The following is a 17477-nucleotide window of genomic DNA, read 5'->3' as shown; positions in this document are numbered from 1 at the left end:
GGACGAAACAGAAATGATTGCGCTTTGTTCTTCTGCGCTTCTTTTTTTTTTCGCTCGTATCCTAAAAAAGGAATTCGGTGTGTGGGTGGATGGGAGAATGCTGCGCTTTTGATTCTTTTTTTTCTTTTTCTTTACCTGTTTCTCAAACGCACGTTGGAAGATGCCGACGAGACGGATGGGGGCGGGGTGGTTGGTGCACCCCTTTCCCTGATTCTGACAATTGTTAGCATTTGTTAGTGCGATGGGGATTATTACCGAATGTGTGTTACTATCTGCAGGCTATTGTTTCACCTATATGGCTTTGACTCTCGAGCTTGACTTCTTCCCTAACGCGTTGATGCAAATGCCCCTTCACGTTACCTTTCATAAGCAGCTTTGAGTAATTTGAGTTTTGAATAAATAAAAGATAGTTTATACTCGAACTTAGAGATAAAAAATAAAAAGAATTCTTTCTTCATCAGTATTAAAAAAAAAAAACCACACACACATTTAAAGGAATTTGAACGAATCGTCATTGTTATCGGGTAAATGCTCACCTCCGGCCTTTTGATAAATCTTCACAAAGTTACTAGAAACTTTCAATATGTAGCATAAAATTGATAGAAAGCATAAAGAGAAAGAGTTTAAAATGCGAATCTCTTGCAATCTCGATATGCCAGTACAATATAATGTAAATCGGTCATCCGTTTTAAAATGGCGTGATTTCTTCATCACACTTCGCGGAATATTTTAAAATTTAATATTACGATTATATATATATATATGATCGATTTATCGATGCGGTAATATGAACCGACATCGTGCACGATTAATTATATCGCGTCTTTTTATTTTTCACACACATTACGTATAAAAATACTATTCTAATATGGCGAACCGATTGCACGCGCGTGTATTGTACATATGCTGATAAATCTTTGCCGCTTTTGCTAAGATAAAATCGATGGCTTTAATAAATATTATACGATAAATATTTATATCAATTTTATGTAAATGATATAGAGGGTGTCAAAGAAGCTATGTTCTTTTTTTATTTTTTTTTTATTGCTACAGTTCTTTTTTGAGCAATTTGAGCAAATTATCTTTTTCGTATCAAAAGTTTCATCTTATCGAATTTAAATTGATCAAAGAATTCGCAATTGAAAGAGTAAAATGATATTAATTCCGGGACACCCTCAATAAATTTGAATGTGTATACATATATATGTATATACTTTCTTTGTCATTTCTTCTTTTTTGCGTATATATCCATAAAAGTTATAATCACTAATCTAGAAATATCTGAAAGACTAATTGCTCTCATGCACACCACGTTGAATCGTTTTTTTATTCTCTAAGCTTTGAATCGTGTATATGTATTGCTATATTCGATGATTGAATTTATCTTCTATAAAATTTGGAAATTCTTAAACGCTCAATTTATATATCTCGCTTCAATTTATATATATATATATAAAATTGATAATATATGCTCTAACTTTTTATATGGTAAAATTTATTGCTCAATTATGCAACATAGAAATTCTCTATATTTTCTAATATCTACGCTATTTATTCTCGCGTTTGTCGATAATTTGTAATAGAAAGACTATATAAGAGATTTCTTTACGACGGTACTACTCTCTTGTACATACAGTCTATGTCTATAGCACTCCGATGATATTCCTATCGATACTGCGCCTACCTATATTCGTTACATCCATTATTCCGTCTGACAACTTGGATTACACGCTTCTACTATTTCGCTGGAAGAGCGCCTACAATTTCCCTACGACTAGCGCGATCGTGAAAAGTAATACAATATAAAACCATAGCGATACAGAATGCAGTCTTTTGAGATTCAACGTCCGGCGTTCCAATGCCAAGCGTTAGTTTCGACGGTTAGAAAGACGGGCGGAGAAACGATGCTTTTGCTCGTTCTAATCTTTTACAAACGGGACCCCTCTCTCAGTTAAAATGGGAGAACGGGACCCAATTGGGATAGGCGAGCGGTGATTGTTGATGTGGCAGTGCGTGTGTCGCTGCGTGTGTGTGGTAGTGTAAGCTACGGCCGGCTCCTGGTGGCATTACTGGAACGGCAATCGCTGACTGGGCTTGTTGATGGGCCTGATGGCCGACTATGTCTACGAACGGGCCCGCCGTGCTCGCGGCTGGGCCTGGTGGCATCGCAGCCGCCACCGCAGCCTGGACGGCAGCCGTATGGCTTGTGACATAGTACGGATTGTGTGCAGGCGGCCTCACGCTGTAGTTGGTTGTCGTGGTCGTGGACGATAGTTGTCGCAGTTGCGTTGCAGTTGCAGTAGTTCGCGTGGTCAGGTACCAAAGGACACCACAAAACCAAAAGCACAAAGAATTAGCCCAGGAAAAAGAGGCGGATTGGAAGGAAAAGGAGAGAAACCAACGAGATTTTCCAAATGCAAATACAGCGATCTCATTGCCATAAATCATTTCGCGATATAATTATTTCGTCCATGCCAACGGGATATACTCAGAGATTTTATTATAAGGAGATTTACCCCTTCCCTCCCCTCCCCTCTCCCGATTTTTCATTGCGATTATAAGTTTCGATTCTCGTATTAACGCGAAATTTTAAATTATATTATTATTACAAAACTTGCATTATAAAGAGAAATTTTTGTCTTGTATTTTTTTTATTTTTTTTTTTTTTTTTTAATTTACTTTCGATCTCAGCAAAATTCAATTTTATACAAACCCATGAAAGAAAAGAGCAATACATAGATAAAATTAGCTCTTATTACACATAGCTGCATCTCGTAAGAAATAATTGCGTAAAGTGCGAACCATAGATTGAAGAAGTGTATAAGCGGCGAAAGCGATTGTGAAAGCTCTGCTAAAAACGTCGCGATCTCGAACGTGGTAAAAGGCGCGGTAAAAATATTCTACGCAACTAAGACGTAGACTTTCGTCCATAAATTAATTTTCCCGCCAATTGACGCAGGAAAGTAACTTTTTCGGCCAAGCAGCGTGTTTTTTCGAAATATGCGAATGTGACTCTCTTCGATATAAAGATATCGAAATTTTTTCGTAACAAAAACGTCGAGACATCATGCGGAAAGTGTGTGCTGTTGCAAGAAGCAAGAGAGATTCGAATTCTTCAAAGCGAATCTAATGATCAGCTTGTCCTTTCTCTCGTGCATATATCAGAAAATAAATATCGAAGTAGCGTATATATGATAGAAATAAATTTTGACGATTATTATCTAGAGGGATTATTGCACCAAGAGAACATCAAGAAAAAAAAAAATAAAAAAAAAACAGAAGAAAATACGAGAACAAAAGCAATAATGACAGTCCAGTATGTATATGCTCGCTTCCAGTAATGCCAATCAGGTCGAGGTATCACGACGACACGAGCATGAGTATGCACACATCCCTTTTTTTTTAATCGCATATATGGGCACATAATGTATGTGTACAAGACTGTGTGCTTGTGCGGAACATTATACATCAATGAGCCATAATGTCAAAGCCCATTGTAAGTAGCGTGAAACGGATATAGCACGACATAATCTGTGCGTGAGCGTTTCGGCGAATGAATGAAAATAAGTATTAGCTGTCGAGAGAAATTAATTTATGGACACAATATATATATATATATATATATATAAATATATATAATTCCATAGCATGCGGCGTGATTCTCATTAAGATATTAATAAACAAATGACTCAACAAAGATATAAAAAAGAGAGAGAAAAAAATGGTGATAATGCCAATGAAAACTATTTGCAAACGAAGCACTTAAATAAATTTCATTCGTTGTATACCGATTATAATTTATGTATTCCGTCGTATATGTTTTCTTTACGTTAAATGATGATGATGGTATTGTCCGTTAGACAATTGATTCGCAATATAAATTTTCTAACATTGTTTTTACGATTAATATATCCTAGGGGTATTGTTTCGTAATCTTATCACGTATCAGCATTTGGCGATCACTACTCGTGGATGAAACAATGACAAGTGGGCGCTTCTTACCTGTTCTGAGCAATTTTTCTCAGCGTGTCCGGGCTTCGTATGAGCTTGTCCAAAGTCTGCGTGAGATTGGCGAAGGTTGGTCGATGGGTGCGTTCCTTCTGCCAGCAATCGAGCATCAGCTGGTAGATAGCCTCCGGACAGTCCATTGGCGCTGGAAGCCTGTAGCCCTTCTCGATCGACTTTATCACATCTTGATTCGACCAGTTCCAGTATGGCCTCTCGCCATACGACATTACCTCCCAACACACGATGCCCATACTCCAGACGTCCGAGGCGCTGGTGAATTTACGGAAGGCTATCGCTTCCGGTGCCGTCCACCGTACCGGGATTTTACCGCCCTGAACATAAGATAAATAAAAAATAGATCGATATTAATCATAGTCCGTAAACATATTGATACGTGCCATGCAAATTTTGATTTCGCAATTCGAATCTATCGCTCACCCTGGTCGTGTAAGCTCCCTCCGTGGCGCTCTCGATCTCTCTACTGAGTCCGAAGTCGGCAATCTTGCAAACCAGAGCGGCGTTCACTAACACGTTTCTCGCGGCGAGATCGCGATGCACGTAGTTCATCTCCGCGAGATACTGCATACCGCTGGCAATGCCGCGCAGCATCCCCACCAATTGAAGCACTTGAAACTTGCCGTCGTTAGCGCGCAAGAAAGTGTCCAGGCTGCCGTTTTCCATAAACTCCGTAATGATCATCACCGGATTGCTCTTTGTTACAACGCCTTGCAAGAATATCACGTTGGGATGCTCGAACTGACCCATTATCGACGCCTCTGTCAGGAAATCGTTACGCGCTTTATCTGCAGAGCCCGGCTTCAGCGTTTTTATGGCCACGTCTATTTCCGTACGTCCATCGGGTGGTAGCTTCAGTTTCCCTCGGCAGACGTCGCCGAATTCTCCGCCACCTGTAATGGTAAAAAAAATTATCAAGAGGATCTAATCAAGTACTAAAATTATCTTAAAGATAGATTATCAACATGGTGATATTACATCAATTGCAGTATATGCTGATAATCTCGCTCGTGTGATAATATATAGAATCGCGTACCTATGATTGCCTCTATCGTGATGTATCCGGCGTCGATCTCGCGGGCGAATTCTCGTACAGCCTGATTCGGATCCTCGTAGGTATGAGGATCCACGTAACTCCTCGCACCTGCACCCCCTGCGCCGCCTGCGCCCGCCGCGGCGACCCCCACTGCAGGTGTGAACAGCGGCGTGGTCACTGCAACGTCACGAAAACAGAGTTCATTATATTAACACGAGGGCCGGTGGTGCGAAATTTTGACAGAACTTTAGACCGCGCGTCTCAACATTCTTTCTATCGCGCTCGTCCAACCGTATCAAATACCGTGTGTCAAAGAAGTAACACTCACACATTCTCCCTCGTTAACGAGTTTGAAATTTCCAAAAAACAAGACACAATCAAGAAAGCCAAACGCAGGTGGATTCTAACGATAAGATGTATTCTCCTCTTTCAATCCCACTTTACTCAATCAATAAGAGTCATCTTTTACTTGTACGTGTTTATCTATTTTAAAATCTGGTCTGTTTAAATGTCGAACGGCGGTGTCTATGTACGCTAAAAAAAGAATTTCGCGCGTAGCCACGTGCCAAAGTGCATATTTCTTCATGCCTGCATGTCAAATTATTTCCAAATTATTATTGACACATTCGCAAAGTCTAACGATTAACATTGTTCGTTCTGGATACTTCAAACGATTCAAAAATAACTTTTTCTCACAATATTTCTTTTTTTATTCAAATCAATTTAGCCTCTATTTGAATCGTTCCAAAATATCCAACTTTGCTCATATCGATGCAAGAAGAAGAGCGATCTAAAAAAAAAAAAAAAAAAAAAAACTGGATGCAAGAACTCAATGATGCTGCAATTACGTGCAAGATACGACGAGGCCGCGACATGCTTTTATTACTTCCGTACTTTTCATCCATATCGCATATCATCAGGACAGTGAAGAAAGAATAGAATAGAGTGTAGAGTAACTATAAAGCGAAACTATAATAAACGTGGAGAACTCGGAGTGAGTGTGTGAGAATGTCGATGCGGTTCGGTTATGTCTTCAATATGTCATACGAACGTGTCTGCGCGAATTTCGCGGTCGCGAATAAGAGTTTTGACTTGGAAATCGCTTTGTGGGTAACAAAGGACTTACGCGAGGACTTGCTCTTGTTGTTGGTATGGGTTGTCACAATCGGTGAACTGTCCATTTTGCAGTGCACTGTGAACAACACAACAACCAACACACTAATTGACAAACAGAAAAACGAAAAAAAGCGGCGGGTGTTCAATCATGAATATTTTTTCTTTTTTTTTTCTTTTTTAATGACGTAAAGCGAGAAATGAAATATAGAAAAATCTCGATTCGATCACACAAATGAAGCCATTAAATATGTAATTGAATACAAGTGTGAAAACAATTATTTCCGATATTAGACAATCTGATGTTCTGATTTGGAAAAAAAAAAAATCCTTTCATAATACGTAGTTTTATTTTGTCTCTTATGTTCGTCGGTTATGTTCTTCCTGATTTGTTTTATGAATCAAATATATCATGATGTATAAAAGGCGATAATATAACATCGACATATACTAATAAACAATACGCATGCAATATTGACAAAGGATGCGATACAACATACGCAAGCACAATGCACGCTGAATACACGCACAATGTGTATTTAAGAGAATTAGGTGTCGTGCAAAATTGTTATGTGCGCGCGCGTGTGTGTACGTGTGTCTGTTTTGTATGCGTGCATATATGCGTAATATGTGAGTGCGTGTATGTGCAAAAGCGTAAAAGTCTGAAGGTGTAACGCATGTATAGGGGTTGCAAAAATAATCTACACAAGATTGAGTTCCTAGAAACAAAAAACTTGAGGTGTTTGGAGAAGACTTACTGTAGGTCACAACTAGTCCTGTAGTAGCAGGCGATTGTGTACATTGTTTCATTGGGTTTTTTCATGGATTTTTCATGGAGGCAGGTTCGATAGATTAGGGGAATCGCACATGAAAAGAAAGAATCGAAAGAATTTGGTTAGAATAATCGCATTCGGGCCGCGGGCCAGATCAGTGAGAATTTTGGTACGAAAGCGATCGTTTCTCTTTCTGTTCCATATCGGATGGACGCATTTCAGAGTCCCCGAATGCTTTCTTATTGCACATTTTTTTCTACAGTGTTAATGTATAGCTATCTCTCTTTCGCTCACTTTCATTCGTAAAAAAATCTCTACTAAGGGTACTGTTTAATTGTATTATCGTGAGTCTGTTTGCATACGGGGTATAGCTTCGACACTTGCTGGATCTAAGAGAGGGGCGGGCGGGGCAGTGATTCCAATATATATATTAGTCACAAGACACGAGGGCGCAATGAAACAACTATAAAAGTGACAGGGGGTAGCAGCGATAATAAATCTTTAAAGAGGAAGAGAAACACTTTCAGCAAAATGCGAACGTACCTTCGCCGTTTCGGTACTCCAGAGTATCGCAGTCGCTGGGCTGCTTCTTGTTACACTCGTCCGAGGCCCTGCTGCAACGAAATCGCATGAATCGCATGAATCTGCTGCAACGAAATTGAGCAAAATAATTGAAAAAAAAAAGAAAAGAAAAAAAAAGGTATTTTTTCGCGCAGTAATATCCAATGGTTCGACAATTCGCAAATATTCCTTTTTTAATTATGAAATAGAAAATATATTTTAGAAATATTTTTTTTCTCCAGTATTGAAAATGATTCAATTACCTTCTAAGGATCAAAACGGTCATGATGATAATAATCACAAGAAGTACGACGACAGCGACGATTGCCCCTGCGATTATCCTAACTTGCATGTTGTCGTCCTCGCCGACGTAGTCTGCGCACAGAGTGCTCGTATTAGAGATATACGGTTGCAAAACGCGAATCTGAATGTCGTTCACGCTCGCTTACCTAAACCCATGGCGTGGGGTGTTTTCTTAAATACCACCGGCGTATACTCGCCCCAGCCGCGGGTGGTCTTGGCGCGAACCTGTATCGCGTAATCCGTGGAAGCCTTTAGGCCTTTGAACGTGGCGGACAGCTCAGACGTTTGAATGACGGTTGCATTAGTGGCGTCGTCATAGCGCGGGTAACACCTCACTAGTATCAGATATCGAGACGATTATTAATCCCGTTGCCGCGCGATCGAGTGACAATTTAGAATTGGGATCGCCGCGCATTGCTGGCAGAGCTTTGTATCACAGCTAGACTTTAGCTTTACCTTCGTATCGTTCGACGAGATCGCTGTCCCCGCCGACTTCGATGACTGGCGCGTCCCAGCTGATGCTAAGCTCCGAGCTCTTGACGCTCGTGATCCTGACGTTGCTCACTAGACTCGGCACACTAGCTTCTGTTGTAACAGTAATATCGACGTATTCCTTCTTTTGGGTCAGCAACGATACGCCATTCTGAGCGAATACTTGAAAGCGATAAGTGGTCACCGCGTTCAGACCGGTTATCGTGATTTTTGTGTCGTTGAAGGTTTCCTATTGCAAAATCAAGGCAATTCCGCGTGAAATTTCTAATCAGAGAATAATTTATTCTGTATTTTTATGCAATCTGTGTTTTGCATACAAATGCGTACACACATGTACGGTTTTGAAGAAAACTCACAGTATTAGGAATGTATTTGACATCCGTGCTGCAAGCATCGCAAACCACTTTATAAGTCGTGTCGGACCTGCCACCTTGCATATGCGGCGCGTTCCAGGAAAGGATCACCGTGGACTGATCGACAAAGTTGACGGTCAGGTTTTGCGGTGCCGAAGGTGGTTCTGCAAGAAGTGTATTCTTCAAGATTTTCGCCCTCCCTCAAATTCTCTCAAATCTCCCATAGTTAATAATAAGCAATTATAAAGTGCGGAATTCGAACATATTAACGACAATATTCCGGAGAATCTTCTTTTCAAATGTTTTAAAATAATTTTACATTTCACGATTATATTTAAATGTCGGCACAAAAGACGTTCTATATAAAATTCAATTGATACTTACGCGTACAAGGCATATTCTTGGGATCCTTTTCCGCCCGATAATAGCTCGGGTCGCAACGACACTCCGTAAAGCCGTAATCGGAGGCTTTGCTGTGCTCCGGACATGGTTCGCAGGTGTGGGAGCCCGCCTCGTGCTTGAACTTGCCTATTGGGCACAACTTGCACTGCTGCTTCTCCACGTCAGCTTGATAGCCGGGTTTGCAGTGACATCCACCCGTCGGTAGATACCATTTGCCGTCTCCCTTGCAGAGGAAAGTCGGCTGGGCGATTTTGACGGCATTCTCCACGCAAATACCGAGAGTTTGTTCAATGAGCGCGACTTCGCGACCGGTTGGCGTGGACGGGAAACGGGCAAAATTCACCGAGATCTCGGGACAATTGATGTAGTACACCTTGATGGCCAGGATTGATATGCAGGCGCCCTGATCGCGAAAAGCAAAGTAGACGCCCTTCTTCGTCACCGGAATCGACTTTACCTCTGTGTTTATTACCACCTCGGCGTTCGTATTGAATCTACCTTCACCCGCGGCAATGCGACCTGTAAATATGTCAAGTATGTCAGCACAGAAAAGCAGATATTGAAATCCTCGATCAACTCAGTCAAGGAGGAAGAAATAATCTATATATGTATTTTAAAAAAAAACAAAAAAAAAACGCAACTTATGAATTCTACGATATTTAAATTTTTTTCAGTAACTATTCTTAATTTCTTTTTGCTAAAAAATGCAAGCTTTTAAGCTCAAAGATAAAACTTTCAACAGTTACGCCCCATTGCGCTTACCGATAAGTTTATAACTGTCTGGCTCCCATGGAGGCGGTTCCTTAGTAGCAGCATCAAACTCGTAGTACAGCAGACTGAAGGTCTCTTTACAGCTGAGAGCATTCCCGGGGAATAGTGAGCAGTCGCGGGTCGTGAATTTTATTTCTATGTACATGCGGTTCGCCGGACCCCTCTCCACGAATGGCGTCCACAGCCAATTGTTCACGTTGTTGTACGCTACGTCGCATACAACGTAACTCCGCCAATTGATACCCTTGTCGAAGTTCGTGAAGGATTCCTCTACCCACTGTAAAAGAAATTTTAAGCAAAACGAATGAAGAGAGATCACGTTTTAGATAGTTTTCTTTTTTTCAATTTTTAACTAAAGTTAATGAGACCGATGTATTGTAGATGGAGCAAGGAGGATCCTATTTCAAAAGTATCGAACATCCGTTGTACCCGAAGCTTTAGGTATTCTCCATAGTTAAAATTCGCCATTCTCTTCTAGCCCGGTTCTACGAATTATGCCACGTAATCGCGACGAGAGCGAAAGAGCATCACCCCGTCGCCGTCGTCATTGTCGTCGACATCGGCCGTAGAATCCTCCCTCGGTAAATGATGAGGCGGAGAGGCCAGGTCGTCGACTTGCGACAAACAGACCGCAAGGAATTACCGGCGCGCGTTACCATTAGTTTTATTGCCCCCCTCGGCTCTCGGGCTCGGTCCCGAGAGCGACCGCAAAAAGTTCCGACCGGGGCAAGAAGGATCCATCGTCGTCTTCGTCGTCGTCGTTGTCGCCGTCGTCCTCGTCCTCATCGTCACCGGAACCGTCTTTCCCTTTCCCCTCCCTTTCCTCCATTCTCTCCTCTCTCCTCGTCGCCCTTTGCCCCCTCCCCCCACCCTTTTTTTTTTACGCGCTTCTCCGCTCCCGCGTATTTCATACTCGGACCAGGAAAGACTCGGCAGGTAAGAAATGATAAAAAACGGTAGACCGAGGTGGAGAACCGTGAGCCTCTTATCCAGAAGATTTCCTCACGGACGTGTTTCCGGCAGGCGGGCTGCAATAAATTCAAGCCGCGCCGGCTACCCGGTTGCAAAAGGGAAGATTATTACGGGGACGATGACGAGGTCGAAAAAATTTCATTAAAGCGCTGCCGGGGAAAAAAAGCTTTTTCGGCGATCCGCACGCTCGAAAGTACCCGAGCAGCCGGGGAATCCCGGAGAACCAATAGTTCCGCAATTCGCCGCCGTCCGCGCATCGAATTACGATCCGGTATCCTTCGCACGCCTCCGATCGCAATTAATAGTTTTTAGCGAGGTTTGCGAAACGGGATTTACATCGCTTTTAAAGCGAGCATACCTATCGCGTATATTCCTTTAACGATATCCTAAAAATATATCCTCGATAAGAAATATTAATTAAATCAACGATGCTGTCGTCGCGAATTAAAAATAAAAATTCGCAATCCGCTTTACGTCCTCTCTTTTTATTCGACAATTATTTTTTTCCTCATCCTCAACCTCTCCCCCTGCCAATCGACATTCACGTTTCGCCCGAGGATTATTAATGAAATGAGAGAAAACGCGTTACCGCTATCATGCGCGTGTTTATTCGGATGTCTCCGCCGAGATTTTTTTTTTATCGTCGGGGAAATTTCATTAGAGCTGAAGTGAAATTCAGCCTCCTTTTCGCCCGTCGCTCCATGAGTCTATGTCTATTCCCTGCTGCTTTTATCCCGCTGCGAGCCGCGAGAAAAAGGCGGAGGAGAGGCCGCGCGTCGTTAACGTCGCGCGGCATTTAATTGGATCGCGTCGAGAGATCGCGTCCTCTTTTTAACGCGTTGCGGTCGATTTTTCGGCGAGGCGGATTTTCCGCTCGGTGTGACCGTCCCATGAAATTATTCATCGCATGGAGGGTAAAAAGAAAAGACGATAACCACTGCCGTATCTCATTGCGATCTTACTTGCGGTCGTTTTCGTCAGTCGTGCACGCACAGATGCATCCAAGATGGGAGGAGATATTTTTCTCCCTTTGCCGTACAATCGGTTTAAAGATCGCCAAATTTTGTCGAATGAATATTCTCTTATATGTGCATGTTCGTAAGTCAGATTATATAATTCAAGAAACTCACAAAAGTATATTTGTTGGCGCAATTTATGTTAATCATCTTTAAGAAATCTTCATATTTTGATAAATTATTACCAACTTTCTTTCCTCTACACAATTGAAAAATTTCTGTTAAATTTAACATATACCGCATATCCTAAATGGTCCGCACAAATTTAACAGATAAATTCTGCCACTAATAATACGGAATATATCTGTTGTGTGTAAAATTAAAAATATGCGCACGTACGTATTATTTTGACACTCTTGTGTTTAAATAATCTTGTGTTTGAGTTTAATTAACACAACAATATGTTAAATCAATATATAAATGTATTAAATATTTAACACGAAAATTTTTAATTTATATATTTTTTTTAACGAGGAGACCCAAATTTTCCAACCGTGTAAATTAGGAAAAGCGTTACATAACGCTGGTACGTGAAAAATATCACATCGGCATTAGAATATCACGATGGTCTTTTTCCTTGAGCGCGTACGGTTGCCCGTTTGCATTAAGTATAACTGAGAGATGGCGCATCGATCGATGTCTCGAAAACTATGCGGTTAGCACTTTGTGGCCGAATATCGATCGCACGCCTTCGCTTCGTCGTCTCGCAGCAGGTAGATGCGTTTCCCTATTTTCCTCGCCGAAGGCACGGAGCGAAGCAACAGTACGTGCGAATCGTTGGTATCCCTCGATCTTTATTTTCGACACTTAGCGATGCTACCGCCGGTGATGATAAATCACAAACCGAATTAAAGCGTTACATTTCGTTTGTATTATTTTCCGTATCTTTGGATTGAGACAAAATTCATCCCTCTGTATACCGTAATCCTTTTGTTATAAAAAATCATAGCAAATATACAAGAGACTCTCGACCCGACCCCAATCCTTATTATTCGAAACCAGTTATTTGTCTTGTTTCTTCACGGTTAAACATCTATAATTCGTTGGGGAAAGGGCCAACCGACAAGAGATAGTAGACTTTGGGAGCCATGTGGTCGGCGTGACCGAGGCTACCTGCGAGCCACCCTGCTGGTGCACTTGCCAAGAAAAAGTATCATCCGCCCATGGCTTTTCCCGCGGATCAAGCCGCGGCAGTAAATAGATACGAGTCGATGGCTCGGAAGTAAAGCCAATAAGCTCGCGCGCGCACGCTTCTGGGTGAAGAGAGAAGGAGGAACGGAGAGACTTGGACGGGAGGATGCTGCCACCCTTGCGGATGGGGAACTGCCCCTGCGCAAGTAATATCGCCACCATAATCGCAATTCCGACGGCGTAGCTCCGAATAGGGAGGTTAGCGAGAGTCTGCGGGAAGACTTGGACGCGGAGGAGGGGGCGTTACGAACTTTTAGTCCGAGGGGTTCGCGGATCTTAATATATATTGAGCTCTCGTGTGCCGGGGGTTAACCCTCGCCCTTGGGGTGAGGTTGCATCGGCAGGCACGTAGGGGCTCTCTCCTCCGTCGAGCTACGTGCATCCGGCACGTTATGGTCCGCTCACGACGGACACGTACCGCATCCAGACGCGATCGAACTTTCCCCCGTTCTTCTTCTTCGAGCCGACAACTTGCAAGAACTGACGTTAATTGCGTTCATGATAAAATTATGAAAAAGAATGTTATTATTAAAGTTTGAAAAAATATATTATATATTTTTGATATTATTAAATATTAATATTATATTAAACTCTCTTTAATATTACGATATATAAATATTGATTATTTTCTCACCCTCTTATATATTTGATATTATTAAATCACACGAGTGTATTAAACGTACGAGAAATACCAGGTATATAAATATGAAACCGGAATTTTTGTATAGAAAATACACGTTTATTGTATGAAAGTGATAAAAAATATTTTATTCCAAGTATTGCCCATTGCTAGCTATACATTTTTCCCATCTCTCTGACAATTTGTCGATGCCACGCCAAAAAAAAACTGTTGCTCCTTTCAGGCAAACCAGTCATCGAGCCATTTTCGTACATTTTCGTAAGAAGTGAAGCGCTGCTCGGCAAGTGCGCGTCCCATCCATGCAAATAAGTAGTAATCGGATGGAGCCAAGTCTGGTGAGTAAACCGCATGCGAAAGTATTTCCCAACTAAAACGCCTCAATCGTTTCCTTCACCGGTTTTGCTGTGCGTGATGGTGCATTATCATGAAGCAAAAGCACTTTGTGTTGCCTTTTTTTGATATTCTGGTCGTTTTTCACGCAAAGCTTGATTCAAATCGATCATTTGTTGTCGGTAGCGTTCAGTATTAACGGTTTCGCCAGGTTTTAGCAGCTCTTCAAACTTTTTCGATGGTCTTCCACATTCTTCGTTTCTCACGGCAAAATCGCCACTTTTGAATTTTTTAAGCCACTCAAAGCACTGTGATTTACCAAGAGCATGCTCACCGTAAGCTTCGACAAGCATTACGATGCGATTCTGCAGCAGTTTTCTTCAAATGGTAACAGAAAATCAATGCTGTCCGCGAATCGTAGTTTCCAGGCACAAAATTCGACATGTTCAACGCTATTAAAAACTATGCTGTTGTATGAAAGTTGTATTGTTGCGAGTTGAAAATCTTTATCAGATGTCAAAACAAGAAAATGGCGCCAATGACGCGATTTGACGGTAACTACATTGACAGCTAAGGTCATCTATGGACAAATTCCGGTTTCATATTTATATACCTGGTAAATCTATTTTAATCCATTTGGTGTCTCCTCTCGTATATATTTTTGCATTTAGTGTGAACAAGGCCATATCGTAATTAGAATTCTAAAGACACGAGTATCAATTTTGCGGTAGAGGAATGTATATAGAGAGCAAATACGTAGAGGAGTATATATAGAGGCAAATTTAATAGGGAGTCTGCGCCCCCGGTCATTATCCTGTCGTAGGAAGTTCATTAACTCGAGCAGGCCCGACTCGCGAAATGGTCGCCGCTTTAAATACAATGGTACAGATATCGCCCGCGATATAATACAGCGTCCGGCCGAGGGTAGTCTGTCCGTTACGGGCGAACAAGTGCACATATGTGTATACCCGAGCAGGGGAGGGTGGGCAGTCGTCCCTCGGACATGGTATGGGCAGACAGGGGTAGTTACGCCACGCGCCAATCGAAAACTTTATGTAACCATTTATTCCGCGCACCCCAAAGCCGATATAACCGTCTTTCGGGGCGAAAGATTGGCAGGAAGACCGTTTAAGAAGCATTTCCACGGTTCCTCGACACTTAACCGAGATTCCCCCCCCCCCTCTCTCTCTCTCTCTTTCTTTTTTTTTTTATAGATACGCACATACACGCAAATATATACGCGTATATATGCGCGTGCGAGGGGAGAAAAGATCGTCGGTGAAATAAGAAAGTCGAGGGAGAGAGAGATGGTGTCGGGTGAGAATTTATTTCCAGATTATTCGGGCCGGGAAACGGCTCCGGGGTGGGGATCTTCCTTCCAGAAAAGGACAAATCGTTTTCCACCGCGGGATCGAAACGCTGCCAGGAGAAGCAATTTCCAGCCGCGAGATTTACGACGCGAAGATCGACTCCTCGCAGGGGATCTCGCAAAATTCGGCTATAGCCGATATCCGACACCCGATGTTTCTATTTGCCGCGCGGGGAGAGATTGTATCGGGGATGAGATACGTGACGGTACCATCAGTAAATGCTAGGAGAGAAGATTCCGTCTCTCTTTTTTCAATGATTAAAAAAAAAAAAAAAAATATCTTCCCGATATATGAATAATGATGGAAGAAGAAGACATCGACCGGCGATAATTCTCGATTTATATATTAGTCGTTGATGTATATCTTTTGAGAATTTATGATCATTCGTCGCACGTAGTACCGCGTTTCGTTTAATCGGGAAGAATCTGCCTCGCGTCATTTGACACCAGATTATAATACTTAATGACCGCGTGTTATGCCAGCCTCATTAAGTTTTTCGACATGCTGGGAATATCTCTCTCTAGGATTCACGATTATTTGAAGGAGAAACGGGTTTTCGAACGAGCTGCCCTCCCCCCCCCCCTTTTTTTTCTTTTTCTTCCCCCGAAATCCGTCGTCGATAGACTTTGCTACGGCGGACGGCCGACGACAGCTCGTGTGCCTTACGATAACCACCCATCCGTAATGAGCTTAACCGTCGTCGTAATATTTCGAGTTAGCGTTGTGCACGTCCTCGCGTGTCAGAAGGGCTGAACGCCCCTGACGAGACAGCGCACGTCATGCGGTAACGAGAAGGGTTGAACGGTGCCACGTGGACGTGGACTGAATCAGGCTTGAATTTCCCCGCACACAAGTCTGTCCGTTCGAGAATCTTTTAGAGATTGAAATCGATATCATCTCGTTGAGAATCCAATTATCGATCATATAGATATGAAAAAAGAGAGAATATGTTTTTAAAAAGAATACTTTATACAAGGTGGGGCATTTATATTGAGACACCTAAGTATTTAAAAAATAAAGCAAGATAGAAAGAGATGTTTCGGACAAAAGTTGTTCGGTTCTAAGGGGATCATGAGATGGTGCCATTAGTTTGACCTTGGCTGGAGGCGCTTCGGAGATTTCAATGTCAATCTTGTTTTTTTAAATGAAAACACCCCAATTTTTTTACATAAATCGATTCCTTGCAATATTCCGTATAAAAAGTTATAGGGGTATGATGGCCAAAAATGTAATAGTTTACGAGATATTTTCTACTTTACTTTATTACTTTACTTCGACATAATTTTACATAAACTATGAAATATCTCATAAAATTATTTATTTTGCAATAATGTTACCTTAATATTTTAAGCTCAAAAAATGAGAGGCATCAATTGGTGTGAAGAAAATAAAACAAAATTGACATTGAAATCTCCGAAGCGCCTCCAACCAAGGTCAAACTAATGGCGCCATCTTACGATCCCCTTAGAACCGAACAACTTTTGTCCGAAACATTTCTTTCTATTTTGCTTTATTTTTTTAGATATTTAAATGTCTCAATATAAATGCCCCATCCTGTATACAAATATCATTTCCAAGTATTATGAAATTATCATCCCGCTGTTTCTACGATGCATCGCAAATGCAGTTTATATATTTTAATTTTCCAAAATGATTTTTATATTTTATCGAAATAAATATTTTTTTATCATTGCTCCGTATTAACTTTGCCTTTACTCCATCTCGCAACTATTAGTTAGGGCCAATATACCGCACGTTGAATATGCAATTTTTCCTATCATCTGGCCAAGGGGTTAGCATAGTTCCATTCAAACGCTAATTCAAACGACCCCCGTTTCATCCCGGGTTAAAAGATGAAGGAAGCGGCAGCTTTATAAAATCGTCACGAATTAGCTGGAGGGTCCACCGCGCTCTCTCGCCCAGGGGTTAGGTTTAATATCGAAGGACCCGGTCGCGCGCGTCGAGCGGCGGAGACTCTCGACGCGCGCCCCTGGAACTGTCAGTTTGACATATCGCAGTCGCAGGAATCCATTATATAGTCAATTACTCCTCGTGATAGGGAACGCGACGCGCAACGTACTGCCGCTCTCTCTCTCTCTCTCTCTCTCTCTCTCTCTCTCTCTCTCTCTCT

The 17477-nt window shown here is 41.8% G+C and overlaps 1 protein-coding gene across 10 annotated transcripts in view; it reads right to left on the bottom strand.

Annotated features, from left to right (window-relative positions):
• Eph (Eph receptor tyrosine kinase) overlaps window positions 1-17477 on the bottom strand; it is a 110585-nt gene that overhangs the window by 4296 nt on the left and 88812 nt on the right. Inside the window, exons 4-16 of one of the 10 annotated variants that reach the window (XM_070311047.1) lie at window positions 9819-10104; window positions 9039-9575; window positions 8658-8818; window positions 8266-8530; window positions 7956-8144; window positions 7770-7881; window positions 7489-7559; window positions 6931-6948; window positions 6186-6251; window positions 5060-5236; window positions 4447-4916; window positions 4003-4340; window positions 242-2242 (exon numbers count right to left, since the gene is read on the bottom strand). In XM_070311047.1, the coding sequence (XP_070167148.1) occupies window positions 1948-2242; window positions 4003-4340; window positions 4447-4916; window positions 5060-5236; window positions 6186-6251; window positions 6931-6948; window positions 7489-7559; window positions 7770-7881; window positions 7956-8144; window positions 8266-8530; window positions 8658-8818; window positions 9039-9575; window positions 9819-10104 (2985 nt within the window). In that variant the 3' untranslated portion in view covers window positions 242-1947. Of the gene's footprint in view, window positions 1-241; window positions 2243-4002; window positions 4341-4446; window positions 4917-5059; window positions 5237-6185; window positions 6252-6930; window positions 6949-7488; window positions 7593-7769; window positions 7882-7955; window positions 8145-8265; window positions 8531-8657; window positions 8819-9038; window positions 9576-9818; window positions 10105-17477 lie in introns of those variants that run through there. The other 9 variants (XM_070311048.1, XM_070311046.1, XM_070311045.1 and 6 more) reach the window with 9 other exon arrangements.

The sequence above is a fragment of the Polyergus mexicanus genome, unplaced genomic scaffold, assembly GCF_030449975.1.
Source record: "Polyergus mexicanus isolate NDT 795.1 unplaced genomic scaffold, iyPolMexi1.0 SCAF_18, whole genome shotgun sequence".
Taxonomy (NCBI): domain Eukaryota; kingdom Metazoa; phylum Arthropoda; class Insecta; order Hymenoptera; family Formicidae; genus Polyergus; species Polyergus mexicanus.
The sequence above is the reverse complement of the archived record's forward strand: the minus strand, read 5'-3'. Positions and strand labels throughout refer to the sequence as shown.